The sequence below is a fragment of the Trachurus trachurus genome (genome assembly GCF_905171665.1).
Source record: "Trachurus trachurus genome assembly, chromosome: 16".
NCBI lineage: Eukaryota > Metazoa > Chordata > Actinopteri > Carangiformes > Carangidae > Trachurus > Trachurus trachurus.
In genome coordinates, this window is record NC_139902.1 from 8,369,213 (window position 1) to 8,395,220 (window position 26,008).

Consider the following 26,008-nt stretch of genomic DNA (forward strand, 5'->3'; position numbering starts at 1 on the left):
GTCACTACAAATCTCCACCTTTCTACTGCAGACCTCACTCAGCTGCTGCTATTGTAACCGCACTGTTACTTTTCCTCAGTAATTAAGTTAGCTGTTAACACCACCTCACTTGTTGCGTTTAACATTGTTGTTTCATCAGTTGTATATACAAGTTTGTTTGTTTTTTAGTTTGTTTTAACAAGTTTAACACATTCATTGCTGGATAGTATTCAACAACTTTAACATTGTCCCAGTGCTGACTGAATTGAACCAGCTTATATTTGAGACAGGCGTCCATATGGGACAGCCCTTAATTCATTTTGCACAAATCTTTTGCTCATCAAAGATGGGAAAATACTGTCAAATGCATTGTTTTAAAGAGTTAGAGAGATGGCTATAACAGTGGCACTGAGGGAAAAAGAGTGATTCAGTGCCACTGCTTTCTAACCTAAATGAAATAAGCAGATTAGACACTGCTCTAATGGGCAGTGTTGTGGACTTTGAAAGGTTTTGTACATTCAGAAGAACTTGCACAGAAAATAGACCCGGCTTCTAATTGAGACTGGCTTTTATTTGCTCAAATCTGTAGCCAGACCCGGCCAGTACAGGGAGCCAGCGTCTTTTGAGACTGGGCTTTTATTTGAGAATTTAGGATATACTGTATTTAGTACATGTTGTTGTTGTTTTTAATTGATTTAAAGTTTGGTTGTATGAGTCTGTCTCTTTTCAAACTTTTCACAGTCGATGGCAGAAACTTGTGCAAATACTGTCTGATTTCTTGAGGTGTTAAAACGCTTCCAACTGTTACATTTCTGTCACTTTTGAAAAGACTAAAAAGATGTATTCATGTGCACATTGTGAGGGTTATTTTCCTATATTTATCAGGAGAATTACATGTGTCTGAGTTATTTCTTTGTATGTTTCAGCCAAAGTGACGCCGCCAGTCCCTGTCATCATCACAGTGGTCACTCTACTAGTCCTAGTATGTGTTCTGCTGTTTGTGGGTATCAGGTAAGGAAACAGCTTGAGACATGTTTATTAACTTTTACTTGGATTACTTTTGAGGTGAGGTACTGTGACTCTATTCACTGTTTGTCTGGACTGTCATCCATCAGAGTAATCTCAGTCCGTGCTAACTTTGGCAGATAGTCAAAAATGAATACTGAAAAAAAAGTATTTAAGAAGATTTGCATTAAAGGGACAACGAGGAGTTTCTCCATCGGCAGAATGAAAAATTCCACGACAATAAAAAGGTCTCATATTAATGTGGATGAATCTATGCTACCCACACTTGTTAATGGGCCCATTTTCGATAAATATATCGTTTTGTCTCGTATCGTTATTTTGTTATTATTAGTGGTGGCGGAAATGCTGGGCGAGCCGACCACCCTTTCCTTACTTTTGGTTTCACGGCGAGTCATGAGAATAACGCCGCCGAATCGCCGTTTATGGTCGGAACTACGACGGTATATGATCGTCTTCGGACCTCTGACTTTAATTCTTGATGAATGAAAACATGAGTCTGTCTTGCGCCGATCAGAGAATTTCACGGTGCGCGTGGAGGCTCATAAATGTAGTGTGAAAACGCTTTGCTTTTCCAAAACTCTTCGTTGTCCCTTTAAATTGCTTGTGTAATACTTATCTATCACTTACCTATTGTTCAGTTTTAACATTTTATTCTGTATTGTTTATTAAAAATGCAACTTGCAACTTCAGCCTACATGACTCAGCCTCTCCGATGCTCTGTCCATTTTTGTTGATTTCTATGATTCAGGGTTTGGAGAACTCACTTTAAGCCTCCTTCAAGGGAGTGCACAGTTGACACCACCACATTTGCTGTGGACCAATGTCTGGCAAGAAGCGACACAAATGAGGTACTTTGATTTACAGCTAAGTTGCCCTCTAGCCTAAATGAGGTTGAACCGATAAACTGCAACTCTGTTGTTTTTCTCTTTCATTTAGGCAACAAACACAACAAGGGAACAAATCTATTCCAACACTGATGAGCTGAGAGAGAGAGAGAAGGAGAACAATGTCGGGAGTGATGTGGTTTACTCTACTGTGAATTTCAGGGAGAAAAGAAGAAAGAACAAACAAGACCACTCTGTGAATATGGTTCCACCAGGTAGTTCCTACCTAGAGGAGGAGAGGTGCATTGTGGGAGAAATGGGCAAAAGTTTTGCCAGAGAAGCACTGGAGATGAGCCTATATGAATCAGTGGAGCCTCAAAATGAGGAAGGAGGTGTGACAAAAGTGGAATCTGAATATGCTCAAGTAAAGTTTAAGAACAGGAAAACTATACGCAACTAGATCAACGTTTTATTGGTACATCAGCATATAAAAAATGAAATTGGGTTATTACATGCCCTTGCTTTTCAGATAATGTCCTATTTTCTTGTTTTGTATTTTTTGTTTTGATTGATTTGGATGTCTAAACATTTTGAATATCCTTATTACAATATTTGCTATGCTGATGTTGGATATATGAGTCCTTGCTGTTTCACATTTATGTTGCTGCATGGAAAATAATATGTTATTCTACTAGATTGTTTTTCCTTTCTGTTAAAATTGGACTGACTATGAATCAGGTGGATTTCTGTTGTTGTTGTTGTTGTTCTTTTTTTCAAATATAAGTTGGTTTATTCATTTGGACACTGGGACCTTCTATAACATGTTGTTTGCAGTGAATAATATTACAAACATGACATGATCAGACATGTAGCCAACTGAACATCAGGTAGGGGAGTGCTTAGAAACTGACAAGAGTCTCTCTCTTTTGAGCTGTGTTGTCTTTGAGGCTGACTGCTTTAAATGAGCCCCAGCAAGTTTCCTGTTTGAGACTGAATAGAGCAGAGGGGGTGTAGAGGGGATTAGGTGGTGGTAAAGTGGTGGACTTAGTAAATCCAGTAATAGACCAGTGGAGCATCACAAATTCACACAACAGCTCATCTAGCACGGTAAGCCCTTGTGTTCATATAAACTGAACAAAATATAAAATCCAGACAATTTTTCAAATTCTCAAAATGACTGTCACATTACTTACTTTTGTTTCTCTTGTTGGGCTGTGCTTGTATAGAATTAAAAATACTAAGTATTTTCATCACTGTCACTGTGCCACAGTGTAAAATAGCACAGTAATGTGTAGAAATGGTGCGATACAAAATCATGACAGTCTGACCCTTAAACATTGTTACAGCTGCTGTGTTTCAGAAAGTAAGACGTGACTTAATGAACGGTGCAATGACTTCTCTCTTCATGGGGACTGTTCATCTACTCAGACTGCTGAGCTTATTTACTGGTAATGTTGAGCTTCCTCTTTGCCTTTTCTTTTCTGTTTGTACTAAAGTATTAAAAATAACAACGATACGCTTATATTTCAGTAATTAGTGTCATCCAATGAACTTTATGATAACCTTCTGAGACCAGTTGATGAGGTTACTCTTAAAGCAGAAGTAAGCGATCCGGTCGTTTTGGCTAACTTCCTGTCAGCAGATGGAGTTAGCAGTCCCCGTCCTCGTCCCTACGTCACCACATTCACGCGCATCCCTTGGCTGCACACACAGAGAGGACCGCCCCTTCATGCCGTTCTCTCTCCTCATTGGATAAAGGTTGTAGGATACAAGGAAAGTTTTCTCCTCGGCTTACAGCAGAGCAGAGTGACTGACAGACCCGTGTTTCGGACCAAACATTCTATGTAAGTGATTGCTGTCGGAAGATAGCTATTTAAGACTTATATTAACACAAATATTCCGCTTACTTCTGCTTTAAGTTAGGTTACATTTACATACTCATGGCAATGGACATTATAATGATTACTATTTAATCAGACAAAGTATTCAGAACTATTTTTTTACGCTTATGGTGATGTAATGTGAGGCAGAGAGAACAACTTTAGCAAGCAAAATAATTTTAATATCTTTTAACCTTGTTCTTTTTTGTGACTTACCCAGAAAGCTATACTGTATACTGTTTTAGCAATGCCAATGTACAATATTTCATCATATCATGGTAAGAAATAAAAAACATTTGAAAGCATTTGCTGCATTTTTCTAGTTAATTTTTATCACTATTGGCAATGTAGTGGATCTGCGTTATAAGAAAAGGGATGATGTGCATTATCTTTATATGTTGTAATATATTTGTGAGGAAAACTGACAAGTCATTATCTTTATTAAGTATTAATTAATTAATTATTAAGTCGCTTTCAGAGTCACGATTCTCACGAATGTCTATGCATGTGTCACATATTTCACTTCTCCAAATATGGCCTCAGAAAATTAAAGCAGAAGTAAGCGGAATGTTTCCGTTAATATAAGTCTTAAATAGTTATCACTTTTCACTTATCACTTATATAGAGTGTTTGGTCTGAAACATGGGTCTGTCAGTCACTCTGCTCTGCTGTAAGCCGAGGAGAAAACTTTCCTTGTATCCTACAACCTTTATCCAATGAGGAGAAAGAACGGCATAAAGGGGCGGTCCTCTCTGTGTGTGCAGCCAAGGGATGCGCGTGAATGTGGTGACGTAGGGACGAGGACGGGGACTGCTAACTCCATCGGCTGACAAGAAGTTAGCCAAAACGACCGGATCGCTTACTTCTGTTTTAAATAACCACAGCTGACCCTGGTGGTGTTCTATAATACGACTTCCTCCTCTTCTCGCCCCTCAAAGCCATCACAGCTCTACAGCAGGTGAAAAGCTGGATCATCAGTGTACCCAGAACAGTTACTGCAGTGGAGGGGAGCTGTGTGTGGTGCCATGTCAGACACAACCTCATACTCACGTCACCTGGTACAAGTACCATAAAACAGCTTACCCTGTGGTGTATGACCAACTTTACCCAGATACAGCTCAACAACAGTTCAGCGGACGCACTTCAGTGCCGGGTAATGCTGCAGAGGGAAACTGTACCCATGAACAAAATGCTGTTCAATCTTGGTTCAAACATCATCACAAATGTTCACAGTTAGACATGTGATCATGTTTTAGCTAGTGGTGTTTCTCACTTTTGGTGAATGGTCTCCATTCTCACTTTAAAAGAGCTGGAAGTCTTTTCTCTCTACAACAGAGCTAGAAGCCACTCTGTTGGCTCCATTATACAGTGACTGTGTTCAGCACTTGAATCATTTTATGTGTTTGACTGTGAGATCCATATGATTCTGTGTTTAATCAAATGTATTTGTAGCTGATGTGAAAGATGAATAAAGTATTGTGTCCCAATGTGCTTTGAACTTTTGGACTGATTGAAATTACTTCATTTATTTAGTGATTTAAATGTTAGCCTACATGACCTGACATGTTATAACCTCACATGACCAAACTTTGTAAGAGTGCTCTGGTCCAGTTACAGTGCAGTCTTACAAACCACTTTGAACCTCCTCTCCTCTGCTGTAACATGTGAACACTCTGCCACCTAGTGTCGACTTGTCTTATCACCACAAAAGAAGAACTAATATACTGTAGCTATATGTACTCTCTTTTCTCATCAGTGTTATTGACACTGACAGTGGAGAGGTGGAGAGACTCAATTTTTCATTTAATTTCATTTAATTTCTTTATTTATTGAATTGGGACAGTGCACATTCATCAACACTGACGCATTAAGCATCAGTGTAAATGTGCCGGACTTAGCACAACTGCTAAATTTCAGCCGCAGTCCCAAGGCAGGTTTCTAAAAAACATAACACAGAAGACTTTAAAACCTTGTGATGACAAGTGATACAGTGGACAATTACAAGACAGAGCACAGACTGACAATATCAAGGCAAAACAGACACAGACAAACAAAATACGAACAGACAATTTTGACCCACAGTTAAAGAACAATATACCATACATGCCCGGGAACAGACATCAGATTTAAACAGTATTTAAACTATATGAGTGCATGTCTGATTTGTTTTTAACCAATGTTTGAGATTTTTTTTAAAGACTAAATAGTTGTCGCAGTTTCTGATGTGTGGTGGTAACTTATTCCAAGACTGTGTTCCTCTTACAGAACTGACCATTTGACAAAATTTTGTTCTGCGCCTCGGTACATTACAGTCACCTCTTGTTAAGGCTCTGGTTCTTCGTCCTTCATTATTTTTTCTCTGAATAAATTTATTCAGTGGTGGTGGGGCAAGTGCGTTTAAAACTTTGAAGATGAGACAGACATCCATAAAAATCTGATAACTGTCTAAGTCAAGAATGTTAAACTTTTTTAAAACATTACAATAATGAAAGTTAAGAGGTTTCCTGTCCAAAATCTTAACTGTCTTTTTGAAGAGAGACTTGATGGGTTTCAATATACTTTCTGTTGTGTGTGTCCATGTTATAAAACAATAATTTATGTGTGAGAATATCATGGCATGCATATAGACTTTAGCCGTCTTGGAGGTGAGAAATGGTCTTATATGGTAGAAATTCGACAGGTTGAATTTAATGATATTTGTGATTTTTTTTTAACATGTGCTTTAAATGATAGTTTTGTGTCGAAGACCACTCCAAGATATTTAAACTCCTCCACTACATCAAGGCTCTCTCCATTGACCACCACAGATGGTTGATCGCCCTCTGCTGACTGACGAGAGAAAAACATACATACAGTCTTTTTAAGATTGAGGTGCAAACAAGATTCACTAAGCCAGTGAGATACAGGTGCCAGAGCTGCTGATAATTTTACAGTGGCTTCTTGTTTTGTTTTTGCATGTGCATACAGCACTGTATCATCAGCATACAATTGCAGATTAACATTTGGGCAAACCTCAGGGAGGTCATTTACATAAAGACTGAACAGAATTGGCCCCAAGATGGAACCTTGGGGTACCCCAGTTGAGCAGCTGAGGTAAGGTGAAATTGAGTTTCCAATCTGAACAGCCTGCTTTCTGTTTGACAGATACGATCTCATCCAGCAGAGTGCACCATCAGAAAAGTTAAAAAGGGACAGTTTCGAAATAAGTACATTGTGATTTAGTGAGTCAAACTCTCACTCTTGTTTTGCACTGATGTTAACCTGATTAAAGCTGCAAATAAATCTTTTAATTATTGATTAAATTGTCTAATAATTGTCTATAAAAATATAAAGAAAATTTACCACAGCTTGTTTGCTTCACCCAACAGTCCCAAATCCAAAGAGTTTACAATGGCTGACAAGAGCGATAATTTGAAAACAAACTCTAACCCTGACCAAAGAACGGACACCTGTAACAAGTGGATCATCCACCAGCCCCAACAACGTCATCACCTGCACCCCAACAAGTGGATCATCCACCAGCCCCAACAACGTCATCACCTGCACCCCAACAAGTGGATTATACACCAGCCCCAACAACGGCATCATCTGCACCCCAACAAGTGGATCATCCACCAGCCCCAACAGCGTCATCATCTGCACCCCAGCAACTGGATTATCCACCAGCCCCAACGTCATCATCTGCACCCCAACAAGTGGATTATCCACCAGCCCCATCAGCTCAACACGAGGAGTCTCCCTTAGCCCCAAAAGCCCCAAAGGGGGAGTCTCCCCCGGCCCCAACAGGAGACTCCCAACATTCAACCCCCCGAACCCCATCCAGCCCCCAACTCTCTTCATCTAGTCCTGACTCCCCATTTCTGGATTTCCCTGACAGGATGAAGAGCTTTCTCACTAGTGGAATCCAACTAACACCACGCCAGGGTCTCGTATTTTCCCCAATTGACCCTTCGCGTAAGCCCCGCCCCCTTGGTTACTGTTGCTACGGCGGGCAAGCTTTCACTCCCAGCCATGCTCCTGGCAGTATTTGGTATCGATTTCAAAGGAAATATCAGCAAATTTCTGGATAAACTGTTCTGAGATAATAGAGAAGAAGTCACAAAGATCATTCATAGTTTTCAGTGACGTGTGACTCGCGCAGGAGGATAAAACATCTGTTCAACGACACGACTGGACAATGTACAGAGCAGCAGTAAGGACCGGTAATTTTACCGTCTATCAACCCACGAAGACTTACGTCATCTCACTGGTCATGAAACGTTGTCAAACTGCAAGTTTTTGGGCGATTGTGAACCACATACAGCTTTCGCTGCTGTTTTGTTTTCTCCCACCGCTGTATCAGTCAGTGAAAGCAGTCCCTGCCTGGAGGATCCCTCGCCTAAAAGCCCAGGTAAAAGCCCTAAAAGTACAGCTGTCATTTCGGAGGTGAACATATGGTTATCCCCATATTTACACTTGCTCAAGTCGAAAAAAAAGTCCGCTCTTATCTGAACATCTCTATATTGCTGCTGCCGCCGCCGCCGCCGCCGCCGTAGTAGCAGCAGCAACAACAACATCCTTCTCTACAAACAAATGTTTTTCGTCCTAGTCTCAAAATGTGTCCACAAAAGCAAACGTAATGACTCACTGCGGAAAGCTTGCCAGGCCTATAGTTACGGTTGCTAACGTAGGATTGGACAATAGCCGTTTGTGGGAGGAGTTGGCGAAGGGTCAATTAACCCCCCACATCGTCCACCCCCTCGCATTCCACCGCGTCAGAAACAACCCTCGACCAAAAGTCACCGAGCCCCCCCACTTCCTCTGAATCATCATATCATTGAGTCTGAATGATATGTGCCGGGTCCAGGCTGCAATAATGATATCAAGAATGTTCTTTCCCAGGAAAAGTCAGGGCCCTATGGAGTTCAGGCAGCTTTCTCAATCCCTGTGGTGACGGGTAACAGAAAAGTGATCAAACTGGTGAGAAATAAAAAGGGTTCAATTAAATCTACCAATCTAGTGAGTATAGCTTGTCAACCTCGAAACTCACCAGTGTCTCCTGTTATCTCCACAAGGTTAGCTCTACTTAAAGCAGATATCAGCTTCACGGCCGTTTCGGCTAATGCTGCGTTCAAGGCAGGCTTTTGAAACCGTAAGTTACAGCTTCAAGTCACAACTACGACTTGGTAGCGTTCCAGGTAACCCGTAGCTCGTGTTTTTACCATCCTGTTGTCTGTGAAAGTTCCCTATAACGGCCACTCGTAACTTCCGACCCGTGAACTCGTACCAGATCGAACTGGTATGACTTCACAGGAAGGAAAAACACAAAGTACGAGTTTCTTTGAACGCACCATGAGTTAGCAGCCCCCGCCCTTGTCAGGCATCAATTGGTCCTCGTGCTACGTCACCACATTCACGCGCATCCCTTGGCTGCACACACAGCCCTTCATGCCGTTCTCTCTCCTCATTGGATAACACTTGTATCCCACAAGGAAAATTTTCTCCTCGGGTTACAGCAGAGCAGAGTGACGGAGAGACTCGTGTTTAGGCTGAAATACTTCATGTAAGTGATTGCTGACGGAAAATAGGACTATTTAGGACTTATATTAACAAAAACATTCCACTGATATCTGCTTTAATATAAGATCACTAGCCAACAAATCCTTGTTAGTAAATGACATCATTATGACCTATAATCTAGACTTCTTACTTCTTAGTGAAACATGGCTGTCTGAATGTAGCTGTGCTACCATTCTCAATGAGGCTGCACCAACAAATTTCAGTTTTATGAATAAGTGTCGAAGTGGTAAGAAAGGCGGGGGAGTTGCTGCCATTTTTAAATCTGTATTTCAGTGCAAGGAAACTATATTTGGTGATTTTAGCTCTTTTGAATATCTCTGTTTTTTAGTAAAGGGTGATCCAAAAGTTCTCTTCCTAATTATTTACAGACCACCAAGATACCCAGGAAAATTCTTTGATGAGTTTGCCGAACTGCTGTCAGTTATCTGCACTGACTACAACTTTTTTATCATAACAGGGGATTTTAACATTCACATAGACAATAACATGGACACAAATGCCAAAGAACTTTGCTCTCTTCTTGACACTTTGGCCTCTCCCAACATGTGAAAGGGCCCACACACACCCGAGGCCACACTCTGGATCTGGTTATCTCTAGAGGTGTTGACACTACATCTGTTGATATCAAGGACTTGGCTCTTTCTGATCATTTCTGTGTGTTCTTTGACTTACAGATAACTCCGGACATGCAGTTACCCTCTGTATCTGTTAGGAAAAGGTTCATAAATGAGAATACCAGTGTTAAGTTTATGGAGGCTATAGTCATGTCACCAACTGTGAGTGCAGAGACAGTTGATGAACTCCTGGATAATTTCAACTGCAAAATCTCAAATGTCATTGATACCATTGCACCTTTTAAAACTAAGATGACCTTGACCAGACAGAGAACACCATGGAGGAACACTTTGATGGTAAAGGCTCTGAAAACAGAATGCAGGAAAGCTGAGCGTAAATGGAGAAAAACTAAACTTCAAATCCACCATGACCTCTACAAACAAAGTCTTTGTAATTTTAACCATGGGCTATTCAAGGCTAGACAGCAACACTTTACTGAAATGATTAATAAGAATATCAACAACACTCGTGCTCTGTTTGCTATGGTTGATAAGCTTACAACCCCCCCAAAAGAGATAGCTTCAGAACTCTTTTCCACAGAAAAATGCAATGAATTTGCTTACTTCTTCAATGAAAAAATCAAATCCATAAGGCTAAATATCAACACAAATCAGCAAAATAATACAATGATGCAATCCCTAAAATCACCTAGGAATAAATCAACTGTAATGTCAGAGTTTAATACAGTTGACCAAAAAACCTTAGAAGAAACAGTTCAGCATCTTAAAACATCGACATGTTGTCTTGACACAATACCATCAGACTTTTTTAAAACTATTATAAGCTCTGTCCAAACAGATCTGCAGCAAATAATAAATTGCTCACTTCAATCAGGCACGTTTCCTAAACCCCTGAAAGTAGCTGCCATCAAGCCACTCTTAAAAAAGAGAACATTGGATACTACCATTTTAACCAATTACAGACCCATCTCAAATCTTCCCTTTATAGCCAAGATCGTTGAGAAAGTGGTTTTTAATCAACTCAGCAACTTCTTGAACTCCAGTGGACACTTTGACAAATTTCAATCAGGCTTCCGACCTCACCACAGTACAGAAACAGCTCTGATTAGAGTGTTAAATGACATAAGGCTGAACACTGACTCAGGCAAGGTGTCAGTTCTGGTCATGTTGGATCTCAGTGCTGCGTTTGACACTGTGGATCACAGTATACTGCTGGACAGGTTGGAAACCTGGGCAGGACTCAGCGGGACAGTCCTAAAATGGTTCAGGTCCTACTTAGAGGAACGGAGTTATTTTGTGACCATTGGTAGTTATCAATCCGATCGAGTGGCTATGACATGTGGAGTTCCTCAGGGGTCAGTCCTTGGTAGCCTGACTCTCGCCAGACCCTTGTAGTTCCGCAAAGCTACGCTGAGCTCCACACAAGGGTCTGGGACTGCTCCATAGGCGATTCATTTCGGAAGGCGGGGCCTTGTAAAAAAATCTTGTATGTGATTGGATAAACCACTTGTCCGTTATCTTGAATGACGTGCTACTTCAGCCACTCACTGCGAGCCGCCATTGTTGTTTGACTCAAACAGTCGCTTCAGCGCTACGTCACACCTCAGAAAGTCCCGCCCGGCGATCCTGATTGGTTCATTATTTTTTGCTCCGGGGAAGAAGTTTGCATTGGCCTCGAGTCCAGACCCTTGTGTGAAGCTGAGCGTAGCGCCTCTGGTGGAGCTTTGCAGAACTACAAGGGTCTGGCGAGAGCCAGGCTAAGTCCTTGGACCCCTTCTGTTTAACCTGTATATGCTGCCTTTGGGTCAAATTCTACAGAACTCTAATGTCAACTATCATAGTTATGCAGATGACACACAGATATATCTTGCACTGTCTCCAGATGACTACAGTCCAATAGAGTCATTATGTCACTGTTTAGAGCAAGTCAAAAATTGGATGAGCCAAAATTTCCTTCAGTTAAATCAAGAAAAAACTGAGGTCATTGTTTTTGGAAATAAAGAGAAGAGGGTTGTTGTCAGTAAACACCTTGAGTCACTGTCTTTAGAAACTAAAGACCAAGTCCGAAACCTTGGCGTGCTGATAGACTCAGATCTGACCTTCAACAGCCATATCAAATCAGTCACCAAATCAGCCTTTTATCAACTGAAGAACATATCCAGAATTAAGGGTTTTATGTCCCAAACTGATCAGGAGAAGCTGATTCATGCTTTTATCTCCAGTAGACTAGACTACTGTAACGGCCTTCTGACTGGTCTCCCCCAAAAAAGCATCAAACAGCTGCAGCTCATTCAGAACGCTGCAGCTCGAGTTTTAACCAGAACAAAGAGATCAGATCACATCACCCCGGTTCTAAAAGACCTTACATTGGCTCCCAGTCAGCTACAGAATAGATTTTAAAGTTCTGCTCCTGGTTTACAAATCACTGAATGGTTTAGGTCCAGAATACATGAATGACATGTTAGTAGGATATAAACCCAGTAGAGCTCTGAGATCTACTGACTCAGGTCAGATAGTGGAGCTCAGAGTTCAGACCAGACATGGTGAAGCAGCATTTAGCTGTTATGCTGCACACAAGTGGAACAAACTACCAGCAGAACTGAGATCAGCCCCAACTGTAAGCACTTTTAAATCCAGGTTAAAAACATTTCTCTTTTCACGTGCTTATAGCTGAGAACTTAAAACTTTATCTATTTTCTTTTCTTTTACTTGTATTTGCTCTTGCTTTTAACCCTGTTTTTAGTGTTTGTTTTTATTCTGTCTTATGCTTTTTTTTTTTTTTTTTTTTTTTAAATGTCTCTTTTATTTTACTTTTATTTGCTCTTGCATTTAACTCTGTTTTTATTGTTTTGTTTGTTTTTATTCTGTCTTATGCTTCTTTTTTTTTAAAAATGTTTTGTCTTTATGTAAAGCACATTGAGTTGCCTTGGTATGAAATGCGCTATATAAATAAAGATGCCTTGCCTTACTGTTTTCTGATGTAGCTAATTTGTTTCAATTAATAAGTTCATTTGTCAACTATTCAAATCAGCACTTAAAGGGATAGGTCGTGTCTTTGACATGAATCTATATGACATCCCCATCAGCAGTTATGTACGTAGCCTACATCAACAGTGACTTTCCCGGACTGCGTCCCGTGAGCAGAGTTCCGGTCGTATGCACCCTTGCCGTGAAAAGCACCCCCTCGCGGGAGCGCGCTTACGCCGCTCCACTGTTGGAAAAGTGAAGCAATTCGTGTCAATATCGCAAACAAATGATCATGATTTATTTATTTGTGAAGGGAATAGAAGAGAATGATTGGTTCGTTACACTATTTAAAACTCTACCAATGAGTGCAAATAACCGATGTTCTCCTTAACACAAAATCAACACTAGGAACGCAAACCAACACCTTTCAGTAGGCTATGCCATGATATTGTGTGGAAATGTAGCCCAGCTATAATTACAAAATGAAACTTATTGTTTGAGCAATTTGAATGCATTTGACGTGGCTAAAAAGGCTAAATATTATGTAGCTTTTCCTGCAATTCAGGTTCATTTAGGTCGAAAACAATAACATTCTGATCTAGAATGTGGCCTGCAATGAAAAGGTAAAGATGAAGGAATTTGAAATGCATTGATTGTCATGTGTTTCTCAATATCAAAGGATAGGCTCTCTCTGTCTTGTTTTTAACAATGTGCACCCCTAGTTAACTTGAACTAGGAAAGGGCCACATGGATGAAACTCACTCTGGTTACACATAACACTCCCATCTCTAGACTGTGAAAAGCATTTGATGCTGGGATCAACAGAAATAAATTACAGGGGGGTGCTTTTCAGGGCAGGGCTGTGTTGTTCCACTTGCCACTCGCCCTGAAAAGCACCCCGCTGAGAAATCAGCAGTTTGTTGTAAAACTATTGTAAAATAAAATTCCGAAGAATCCGTAACCAGAAAGACTACAAGTCGCGTAGGTGACATCACACACCAAATGCTGCCCTTTCCCGTGTCAGTTGGTGACGTATTTTTTGTGGGACACCAGATCTGTAGTCCGTAGAGCGTCCTCACACAAAATACATTCTTCTGATGCCGTTTTACGATAAACTGCTGATTTCTCTGCATGAAACGCGATGTTTTAAACAGGTAGAGGTCATATTTTTTTCTCATGGCACAATTCAATTGGATCACGAAATAAAACTTTGACTCCCGTTCACTTATATGGAGATTTTTTCCGAGTTGAGGTCCCATGGCGACGTTACTTCCTGCTTCCGCTTAGGCTCTCAATTATATAATACCTGATTGTCTGATAGTCTGTGTACATTTGTCGGGCTGATCTTCCATCATGGACTGCGCTACATTACTGATCATCACCCGGTCACCCTGTCTGTCACAGCTACAGCTGTGAGTCTAACTTCAGCTTGTCGCTTCCCTTTCCCTCCTCTCTCTCTCTCTCTGCCCGTTTTAACTCCATCTGACGAAGTTCAGCATCACATCAGGTTCATAAAGGTCTCCCTTTTGCTCTGTGCTAAAACAAGGGATGGCTTCATCACTTGTGTCATAATCAGATATGTTTAAGTGAACTATCCGAGCAGTAAACTCCATAAAACAGGTCAGGTGATGGAAACACACAGCCGTCTACAGGCGGCAGTGCGCAGTGATACGAAGGGAGAGAAAATAGCGCCAAGCGATTGTGAGGTCTGACTTTTTAGTGGACAACGGTTTTGTGATGCAAATGTATCACTCTTTTGAACGCATATTGTTTTGAGAAGCAAAACACTTTATTTTCGTGACCCCAGCCAACTAGCCAGACTACATTCGTCAGCACCAAAACCAAGCCAGAACTCCACTCACGGGACGCAGTCCAGGGAAAGTCACTGTTGATGTAGGCTACATAACTGCTGATGCTGATGCCATAAAGATTCATGTCAAAAGACCTGAACTATCCCTTTAGGTTTCAGAGTTAGAAAAAGTAAAAAAAAAAAAAAAATAGTAAACTAATTCAGAACCTCCAACACCACTAAAATAAGAGTGATTAGATGTTTGAAAGATGATGACACACAGTTCACTAAATAAACTCACACCTTGACAGTGTTTACAGTCTTTACAGTGTATTGTAGGGTTTCCTACAGAGATGAATGTGTGAAAAGACAGCTGTACAGCTAAAGTTATTTCTGGTAAAATGTCTCTTACCCTCACACTGACTAGTAAAATTGTGAGTTCCTCATTTTTAAGTCACTTTTGGAAATTTTGATCAAATGCAGCCTCCCTTCTGAGGAACTGCACTTCTCTACACCCATCTAAATGTAAGTCATAAAACTTTACTATATAACCAATGAATATCAACATTGAAGACCAGTGTTAGAGTTTGCATATTTCTTTGACTCACTGGTCTAGATTAATAACCGTGTTAAAAAAGACTGATGTGCAGAAAAAGAGTCAGAATCCCTGCGTCTACAGTTGGACACTTGGAGGTGTCAGGCTGTTGTTGCTGTTGTTTGCAGGTTCTTGCTTTTGAGTACATTAGTGACAAAAACATTTGTAGATTTATAAAACAACTTGTCATCTGGGTTTCCTTCTTTACTGTTATTTCATGTCTTCAACCTTGTTGAATAACTGCTGTATTGATCTCCACAGCTCCTTTGGCCTTTTATAGAATTAAAATAACCACGGTTTAATTCTCTGTCAAATCTTTCCAAATGGTGCTGGTTAGTAGAACTGGTAAAAAAAAAATAAAAAAAAAACTTTTTAACACTTGTTTTAAAATGAACGATTAAGTAGTTTACCACAGTGATAAACATGTGCTTCATTTCTCTGCAATTTTAATTGATTCTGTCATCAGAACAAAATAACTATTTTGATAAACATGTTTTATGAATGAACTCAAACTGTGAAATGCATTGTCTTTATGCTTTAAGCTGCATAAAGAGAAGAAATGGACCAAAACTGAACATTTTTCATCTGTGATCTACAACTTGACTCTCTGCTGATGAACTAAGATGGCTGGAGCTGTGACTTTTCTGCTCATTGGCTTTCTACTGAAAGGTGAGTTCAAGGACTTTAACATCAGCTTTGAAAACTGAATAAAGGGAAAAAAAAAACAAGAAAGGTGATTTACAGTCACACCAACACACTGTTGCTGGTTTAAAGTGTTCAGAGTACTGAATGTCAGAGGGATGACAGGATGATATCCTACAAAATGAAAGAGAAGCAAACTATCAAAATCCCAGGTCTGTTTTTTTTTGTTTGTTTGTTTTTTGTTTAGATATTTAATATGAATTAAACTTTTATTATTCAGAAATCATAATATAGTATCCCAAATCATTGTCAAGCAGAGCAAGTATAACATTTACAATTATCTACTGTAAAGTACTGTTTCCTTTTCTGCTTCAAAGCTTGGTGTTGTGTGTTTCAGGTGTCCTGTGTGACCAGTTTAAGGTCACTTTGCCAAGAACTGTGGTGGCTCTGAAAGGATCCTGTGTGACCGTCTCCTGCTCCTTTGATATACAGAGAAAATATCAAAATGACTTAGATGACACATGTAGAGCAATGTGGAAAACTAGTGATGAGGATATCTTTAGCAACATGGATGGAAAACTAACTAGAAAAATAAGAAGGACAGGAGACCTAAAAACAAAACACTGTACCACAACCTTCAACAATATGGATCTTGGTGACACCAACAACTATTACTTCAAACTGCAGTGTAACAATAGACTTAAATGGGTTTTTCAGGATGCCACTGTGAATATACAGGTCACAGGTAGGTTTTTATTTCTATTTACACACACATTATTTTGTCACTGCATTTTCCAGATCACAAGAAGCTTTTTAGACATTTTAAACATTTATACAGTAACAGTTGTTACTTCCTACCAGCTCAGCCTCCCTCACCGACTCTGACTCCGCCCACCCTGAAGGAGAAAGAGGGAACCTCAGTGTCATTGAAGTGCTCTGCTCCAGCTCCCTGTCTGTCTCATCCTCCAACACTGACATGGACTGGTGTCCTGGCTGACAGTCAGGAGACACTGCAGGAGAATCAGGACAAAACTAAAGTCATGACCTCTGTTCTGACCTTCACTGCCTCTCACCTCCATGATGGACGGACCATCTCCTGTACTGCCTCCTACAACAAACAAGATGGCTCTGTGTCTACTGTCAGGACAAGTCTAACAGCTTCAGTTTCATGTGAGTTGATTTGTTTTCTGCTCAAATTTTAACATAACTAAATTGTTCTTGTCTTTTGTTAAGTTTGAATTAGTGCTTTAAAAAATGAGTCAAATTAAGACATATTTTTCACACTTGGACAACCAACCATTGACATTTTGAATTAATCAACAAATTACCCTGTAATGACATACAAATGTGTTTATGTATATTTTACCTCCAGTCTAACAATCCTTCAAACAATCTGGAGTGTGCTCTTCAGGATGTTACATAACTGAAGCTAAATGTTGCTGCTCAGTGTCAAATCTGTAAAATGTTAGACATGTTGGCCTTGAAAATAATTTGCTTTACAGGGACGTTGTTTAACTCACTGGGTTGAGCAGGCGCCCCATATACAGAGGATACAGTCCTGCATGTCATTCCCCATTTCCTGTCTGTCTCTCCTGTCAATTAAAGGAGTAAAAAGCCCCACAAAATACTTATGATATGTATAATAATAATTTGCTTTGCCAGCACAAACATAGCAAATGTTAAGGATGTGTGGAGTCTACAGTGAGTTGTACTGAAAAAAAAATGGTTTAATTTAATTTCAGATATGGGAACCAACAATACACTGTTACATCCTTTTATTGAGTGGAGTTAATCTGTTTGTTTGTGGATACATTTAGAGATTTACATAGACATTTCTGTCATTATCTTTCAGTTGGAGAATACTTAAATACAAACAATGTATTCTTCATGTTTCAGATTCACCAAAAAGCACCACAGTGTCAGTCAGTCCCTCTGGTCCAGTACCAGAGTACAGCAGTGTAACACTGAGGTGCACAAGTGCTGCCAACCCAGCAGTCAGGAGTTACACCTGGTTCAGAGCTGATGGAGGACAGGAGACTTTCATGGGGACTGGACAAACTTTAACCATTAAAGCTTCTGAACTCACTGCTCCTTTTTTCTGTAAAGCTGAAAATTCTCTGGGAACTGGACGATCTAACATCATTCAAATAGATGTTCAATGTAAGTATCACATGATTTAGAACTGAAAAATGCTACTATTAAGATATAACATGGATGTCCTGATATAATATTTGATATACAAGGCTCCAGTTTGACATTACTGAACTGAATGGTCTGCCCGTGGGTTGAGATGATGATAATCCTAAACTCACCTCTGTTATAAATGAGGAGAGTGGGATAGGTAACATTAGACTGGAGATAATTCAAAGTAAAATCTATAATCTGTATACTCATCTGTGCAGCAACAAGTGGGGCTGTAGCCAATCCCATCTGACCTGCGGGGGAGGGCTCCAGTCTATCACAGGGCCAATTAGAAATGAACAAGACACACACACACTCTAATTCACAATGAAGGACAATTTAGAGTCACCTAGTGTGCATGTCTTTGACTGTCTTAGACTGACTCCAGGCCAACTGTCTTATTTTTTAAGTTACATTAAAGGGATAGTTCACCCAAAATTGAAATTTCACTCATTATCTACTCACCCTCATGTTGACTAAGGGCTGGGAGAAGTTTCAGAGTTATCCGTGGCTTCTCTGAGTTACGTGGGGGTAAGCCCCCGAAATGTGAAATTGTCCCGAAAATATTAAATAAGTATTTTCAAGCTTGTTTGTAGCGGAAGCTCCTCTTCCCGGTTCGTCAAATTTGGACGAACCAGGGTCTGTCCTCTTCCCAGTTCGTCCAAATTTGACAAACCGGAAAGAGGAGCTTTGAGAAGCTTCCGCTATAAAACAAGCTTGAAATATAGACTTATTTAATTTTTTGGGGAAAATTTCGCATTTCGGGGCTTCAATTCAAGACGGACATTACATACGAGTAGCATGGAGGTATTTTGTATCCATTTGCAACCGTTATATGGACATGCACTGCTATGCCGAGACCCCCTGTAACTCAGAGAAGCCACGGATAACTCTGAAACTTCTCCCAGCCCTTAGTCGACATGAGGGTGAGTAGATAATGAGTGAAATTTCAATTTTGGGTGAACTATCCCTTTAAAACACCATTCAAATGTTACACCTATGACTCCACCCATCCACTGTCCAAATTGCTGATCTCTGCGGAGTCAAGGGGGCAGGAGGCATACTCAATCCCAGTATACACAGGGCAAGAGCTGGGTAAACTCTGGAGTCTGGACACGTCACCAGTTCTCTGACTAACGCAAATAATTTGTTCTTCATGTTTCAGATTCACCAAAAAGCACCACAGTGTCAGTCAGTCCCTCTGGTCCAGTACCAGAGTACAGCAGAGTAACACTGAGGTGCACAAGTGCTGCCAACCCAGCAGTCAGGAGTTACACCTGGTTCAGAGCTGATGGAGGACAGGAGACTTTCATGGGGACTGGACAAACTTTAACCATTAAAGCTTCTGAACTCACTGCTCCTTTTTTCTGTAAAGCTGAAAATTCTCTGGGAACTGGACGATCCAACATCACTCACATAGATGTTCAACGTACGTATCACATGATTCAAAGTTTTTTATGTCACGTAAAGACAATATTTCAAAATATACAATTTATGAGAAAAACCCTGATATAAGATTGGATATACAAGGCTCCAGTTTGACATTACTGAACTGAATGGTCTGCCCGTGGGTTGAGATGATGTTAATCCTAAACTCACCTCTGTTATAAATGAGGAGAGTGGGATAGGTAACATTAGACTGGAGACAATGCAAAGTAAAATATATAAAGTAAATGTTTTATATTCTACTTGTTCTTCCCTGAAGCTGGATGAGTACAGATTATAGATTTTACTTTGAATTATCTCCAGTCTAATGTTACCTATCCCACTCTGCTCATTTATAACAGAGTTGAGTTTAGGATTATCATCATCTCACTGGAGATAATTCAAAGTAAAATCTATAAAGTAAATGTTTTACTGTATAGGTTTTCTTCTCAGTTAACAATGACTCCAGCTTGCATTGCTGGGGAGTGCGTCTGAGAATTTGCTCCATTTGTCTGAGAATTTGCTCTGCCTCCATTTCCTTTTATAGAAAGTCTCAAGGCCAACTGTCTTATTTTTAAAGTTATGTTTAAACACAATTCAAATGTTATGCCTATGGGGGCGGTCCGTGGCGCAGTGGTTAAGGCGGCCGCCCCATGTAGAGGCTAAGCAGGCGTCCCCGGTTCGAATCCCGCGTGGGTGGACCTTTCCTGCATGTCATTCCCCCTATCTCTGCCTCCCCCTTTCCTGTCTATCTCACTGCTATCAAATAAAAGAAAGGCAAAAACGCCAAAAAAAATATACTTAAAAAAAAAAAGTTACGCCTATGACTCCACCCATCCACTGTCCCAATTGCAGATCTCTGCAGGGTCACGGGGGAAGAGGGGCCATCAATCCCAGTTGACACAGGGCAAGAGCAGGGTAGCACCATGAACAGGTCACCAGTCCTATGACTAATGCAAATCATTTATTTTTCATATTTCAGATTCACCAAAAAGCACCACAGTGTCAGTCAGTCCTTCTGGTCCAGTCCCAGACAACAGCAGTGTAACACTGAGGTGCACAAGTGCTGCCAACCCAGCAGTCAGGAGTTACACCTGGTTCAGAGCTGATGGAGGACAGGAGACTTTCATGGGGACTGGACAAACTTTAACCTTTAAAGCTTCTGAACTCACTGCTCCTTTTTTCTGTAAAGCTGAAAATTCTCTGGGAACTGGACGATCCAACATCACAAAAATAGATGTTCAATGTACGTATCACATGATTTTACGTTTTTTGGCATGACTGCAAGAGCAGGACCAGCCTTATAAATGCAACTGTTTGTCAATGACTGACTGTCTGACTCTCTCTCTCTCATACGTATATATAATATGACACCATTGGTCAGTCAAACACTGTGTGACTGAGCCATGAAGTTAGAGCATTGGATGACGAGCCAAGTGTTTGTGTTAGCCTCTTGTTGTTCTCTTAAAATGAATTGGCAACTACAGGCATTTACAGCATGTGGTGTGGCAAAACTTGGCTTGGACTGCTCATTAATGTGTAGTCTTAATGAGCCTCGTTTCCTGCTAAATTTAATACTTTTTCTCTTGAAAAACATGTAAATGACAAATGATGTTGTGCTAATATATTTTAAATTTGAGTACAGAGAAAAGAAAATGAGAAAACAGATAGAGAGCTGAAACCAGCTGACACCAGACTAAACTCATACAACACCATCAGTTGTGCATCGACAGTTTTTACTGTGTCCAACATTTTGATAATTCACAGTCCAGCCATATTCAGTGCTACATTTTTCTACATGTTTTCTCCTTCAACTGACATTAATCATTTCTATAAATTTGACACACTACTCAAGTCATTATATAATTGTTTAATACAAATTATTTATTCTTCATGTTTCAGATTCACCAAAAAGCACCACAGTGTCAGTCAGTTCCTCTGGTCCAGTGCCAGACAACAGCAGTGTAACACTGAGGTGCACAAGTGCTGCCAACCCAGCAGTCAGGAGTTACACCTGGTTCAGAGCTGATGGAGGACAGGAGACTTTCATCGGGACTGGACAAACTTTAACCATTAAAGCTTCTGAACTCACTGCTCCTTTTTTCTGTAAAGCTGAAAATTCTCTGGGAACTGGACGATCCACCATCATTCACATAGATGTTCAACGTACGTATCACATGATTCAAAGTTTTTATGTCACATAAAGCCCGATATATTTTACTGAGCTGAAAAATGCTACTGTTAAAATATAATATGGATGTCCTGATACAAGATTTGATATACAAGGCTCCAGTTTGACATTACTGAATTGAAAGGTCTGCCCGTCGGTTAAGATGATGATAATCCTAAACTCTGTTATAAAAGACGAGAGTGGAATAGGTAACAATAGACTGGAGATAATTCAAAGTAAAATCTATAATCATACTCATCTGTGCAGCAACAAGCGGGGCTGTAGCCAATTCCAGCTGACACGAGGGGGAGGGCTACAGTCTATAACAGGGCCAAGATATAGAAATGAACAAGACAAACACACACACACACACACACACACACACACACACACACACACACACACACACACACACACACACACACACACACACACACACACACACACACACACACACACACACACACACACACACACACACACACACACACACACACATTCACAACTAAGGACAATAGAGTCACCTAGTGTGCATGTCTTTGACTGTGACAGGAAGTCGTACCCAGAGAAAACCCATGCAGACACAAGGACGACATGTAAACTGAACTCTAGAGAGAAACTGAACCCAGAACCTTCTTGTGCTAACCACTGTACCACTGCACCGGCCTCAACCAGAGTCACAACTCAGAAATAGATCAGAAAATGTCGTCTACTGCCACACCAATGTTGTTTCTTCTGCCGTCAGATGTGAGCAGTCACAAAGTCAGATGATTTCTTCAATCTTTTCATGCAGGTGGACCTCTCAGTGGAGTCCTTCCTTGGGCCATTGCTGGTGTGTCTCTCAGTGTCAATGTCTTCTGTATCATCTTCATGACAATCCTTTGGTATGTGATAACCTCTTACTTTAATTTGAAGGCTCAGCTGATGTTTTTACAACTCAGTGTTTTAAATGAGGGGATGAAGCCTACGTGTCTTTGTCTCTTTTGTTTCACCACAGGAGATCACGCAGGAACGTGAAGCCAAAAGAAGACGACAGCACGTACATGTCACTGGATCGTATAGACAAGTCATCAGAGTATGATGTCATAGCCCGAAGACCAAACTGACTGTCAACTTGATGATGGTTATGATGATTACCAGATAGGATTTGTAATATATTACCTCAGTTGAAGCAAAAACTTTCCTCCTTATATCACTCTGCTCTTCTCTGCACTGTCCTCTGTGTGACCATGAATCCATTTTCAACAGTTCAACAATTAAAACTTGAACAAAATGATTTTTCAATCTGTGTTCAAATATCATCACAAAGGTTCACAGTTAGAAATGTGATCATGTTTTGGCTAGTGGTGTTTCTCACGTTTGGTGAATAGTCTCCATTCTCACTTTTCTCTCTACAACAGAGCTAGAAGCCACTCTGTTGGCTCCATTATACAGTGACTGTGTTCAGCACTTGAATCATTTTGTGTGTTTGACTGTGAGATCAATATGATTCTGTATTTAATCAAATGTATTTGTAGCTGATGTGAAAATAAAATGAATAAAGTATTGTGTCCCAATGTGCTTTGAGCTTTTGGACTGATTGAACTTACTTCATGTATTAAGTGATTTAAATGTTACATGACCTGACGTACTGTATTATAACCTAACATGACCAGACTCTGTAAGAGTGCTCCTGGTCCAGTTCAAGTGCAGTCTTAGTTCAGTTCAGTTCAGTTCAAGTTTATTTATAGCACGTTTAAAAACAACCATTGTTGACCAAAGTGCTGTACAAGTCATATCAGACACATACTGTAATATCAAACACATTCAGACTCCAGATCCATACGCATGCACAAATAAACAGTTCTCTTTCATAATATTTCGTTCGATGTCTCACTATGGGATGCACGCCTCGCTGCAGCCCTCAGAAGCATTTATCTCATTACGCCAATCCTGATTGGCTGGTGAACGTGTCCGTCCGCCACAGGTAGTCCCTCCTACCTTAAATAGCTCATGCGGACGGCACCACCCTCATTCAAACACCTCTTCTCACTCGGAGTATATCTCGCGTCCAAGGCTAGCTAGCTTAACTGTCCATAGACGGATCTTATTTAGCTTCTGTCGCTGGGCGCTACTAGCTTAGGACACTTTTCTACTTCGTCGGTCACACCAGATCGAACTCAGTGCTTTCCTGCCCTCCACGGCTTGGTCAGCACTGCTCTCGACGCCCCACCACGGCTACTCGAGTACCGGGCATTAGCACACCAGCTAATTCTCGGCTTCTTCACGTTAGCACACCAGCTAACTGCCTCGGCTCCCTGCCTGCACACCAGCTCGCACGGAATGGAGGCTAAAACCCCTCACACCAGAGGGCACGGAGACTCCGGAGCCAGACTCTGTCGCTGCGGGAACAAGATATCGAGCATGGATCCACACCAGGTCTGCTCGTGCTGTCTTGGGCTGGAACACGCCCGGGCGGCTATCGAGGTCCCCGGCTCGTGTCAACACTGTGCGGTGTTCACCATCAAGAGTCTCCGCAGACGACTAGCCCGCCAGGCTAGCCTGTCTGGACATGACCCCTATCTCTCTTCCGACGGCGCGACCGTCGAGGGCGAAGAGGAGGTGGGGGTCGCTGCGGTGGCGACACCGGAGGCTAGCGCCAGCTGGGGCTCCCAGCTCGGGCTAGCCGCGGTTCCCCCGTTGGAGGAAGACGTCCTGGATTTGGACTATGGGGAAGATGATGATGGCGCCTTGGATCTCCTCATATCAGAGGATGAAGAAGAGGATGACATCTTCATCATGCCGGCTCGGGCTGCAAAGCCCGCGGCTTCCGTCGACTCTCGGGATGGAGACGAGAGCAGCACACCAGCTTCTCCCTCCCCCAGCTCGGACATGCTCGACGTGTGCAAACGCGCTGCTGCCCGGCTGGGCATCCCCTGGCCCGTTGTCGTAGCTGAGACCACCAGATCACGCTACGAGGGGAAGAAATTGCCCTTGGCCAAGAGCGCGACGAAGCAACTTCTCACCGTCTTCCCGGAGCTGCTGGAGGAGGTGGCGCGCTCATGGAGAGACCGCCCCTACAGCAGCCGGAGCCCGGTTCCCGGGGCCTCGTCCCTCGACTGTGAGGCGATGGAGAGCCTGGGTCTGCTCCGCATGCCTCCGATGGAGCCACTTGTTGCAGCTCACCTTCACCCCCAGCTGTCAGCGGTGTCCTCCCGGAGCCCCAGCCTGCCGTCCAAGTCCGACCGCTTTCAGTCAGCCCTGACTGAGAAGGCGTACAAGGCGGCGCCGCTCTCGGCCAGAGCGCTCAATGTCCTCTCGCTGCTCACGGCTTACCAGGCTGAGTTGTGCGAGGATGTTATGCAAACTCAGGACCCAGCTGCATGGGAGGAGATACCGGTCATCACCGACCTGTGTCTCCGTGTCCAACGCTGCGCGGTCCAGGCCACGGGAAGAGCGATGGGGACCATGGTTCTGCAGGAGCGAGCGCGGTGGCGCAACCTCGCCAGCCTGTCAGACAGAGAGAAGGACGACGTCCTGGACATGCCCATTGTCCCGGAGGGGATTTTTGGTTCCGCCTTAGCATCGATGCAACGACGGTGTGAAGCCAAAAAGAAGGAAGACGAAGCTCTCAAGCTCTGCCTCCCTCGCAAGTCCCCAGCTCCCTCTCCACCTGCGCAGCGTAAAACCTTCGCGCAGGCTGCTTCCCAGGTTTCGCAGTTCAAAATACCGAAACAACCGAAGCCTCAGCCCGCCCCGCCGCCCGTGCCCGGTCGGTCCGGCTGGTTCAAGAAGCCCTCGGCCCCAGCTACAGCTCCGCCGACACAGCCCGCGCAAGCTGCCAGCCACCAGGCCAGGAAGAAGAAGAGAGCGGCCTGACCGCCCCTCTCTTCACCGGTGATGCAGCTGGAAGTTCCCCGTTCTCCAGCTCCACCTGTTTGGCTTCCGAGCGTGCACTCCGGGGCCCCCCACGCCCCCATCTCCCAGCTGCCACGGACCGTGCCAGAGCAGGCCGGGAGAGATGGACATCTGACGGCAGAGGGTTCAGCGGTTGCCCCTCTCCCATGTCCACAAGCACGCACACACACACAAGTTTTCATAAAGAAAATAAAATGTGTCCCGCTGTCGCATCCAGGCCGAGTGCCGAGGGCGCAGCTAATAAAAGCCAAAACTATAAAAATAAACAGCGCGGTGGCGGCACCTGCTGTCCCCCCCCTGGGAAAAGTCATGGCTTTTCCCGGGGCGAGGGCAGTGAGGTCCCCGTCACTGCGTTGTCCTCCCGGGCCAAAGTGCACAGCACCGCCCGGGGGCCATGTCAGTTTTCCACCACGAGAGGGCGCCATCGCACCGCGGTTGGGACCTCTCATGGTGGAGGAGCTGCAGCACGTCTCACCTCTCTGCCGCAGGTGGGAGAGGT

General features: G+C 42.4%; 1 protein-coding gene across 1 annotated transcript; it reads left to right on the plus strand.

The window, feature by feature from the left end:
- Positions 1-16,481: 16,481 nt before the first annotated feature.
- On the plus strand, positions 16,482-18,016 carry LOC310999206 (sialic acid-binding Ig-like lectin 14; the record flags this gene model as incomplete). The annotated part of the gene is made up of 3 exons (XM_083989530.1): positions 16,482-16,581; positions 16,698-17,006; positions 17,733-18,016. The coding sequence occupies 3 exons, from the start codon at positions 16,482-16,484 to the stop codon at positions 18,014-18,016; spliced, it is 693 nt and encodes a 230-aa protein (XP_083845656.1).
- Between the last annotated feature and the right edge of the window lie 7,992 nt (positions 18,017-26,008).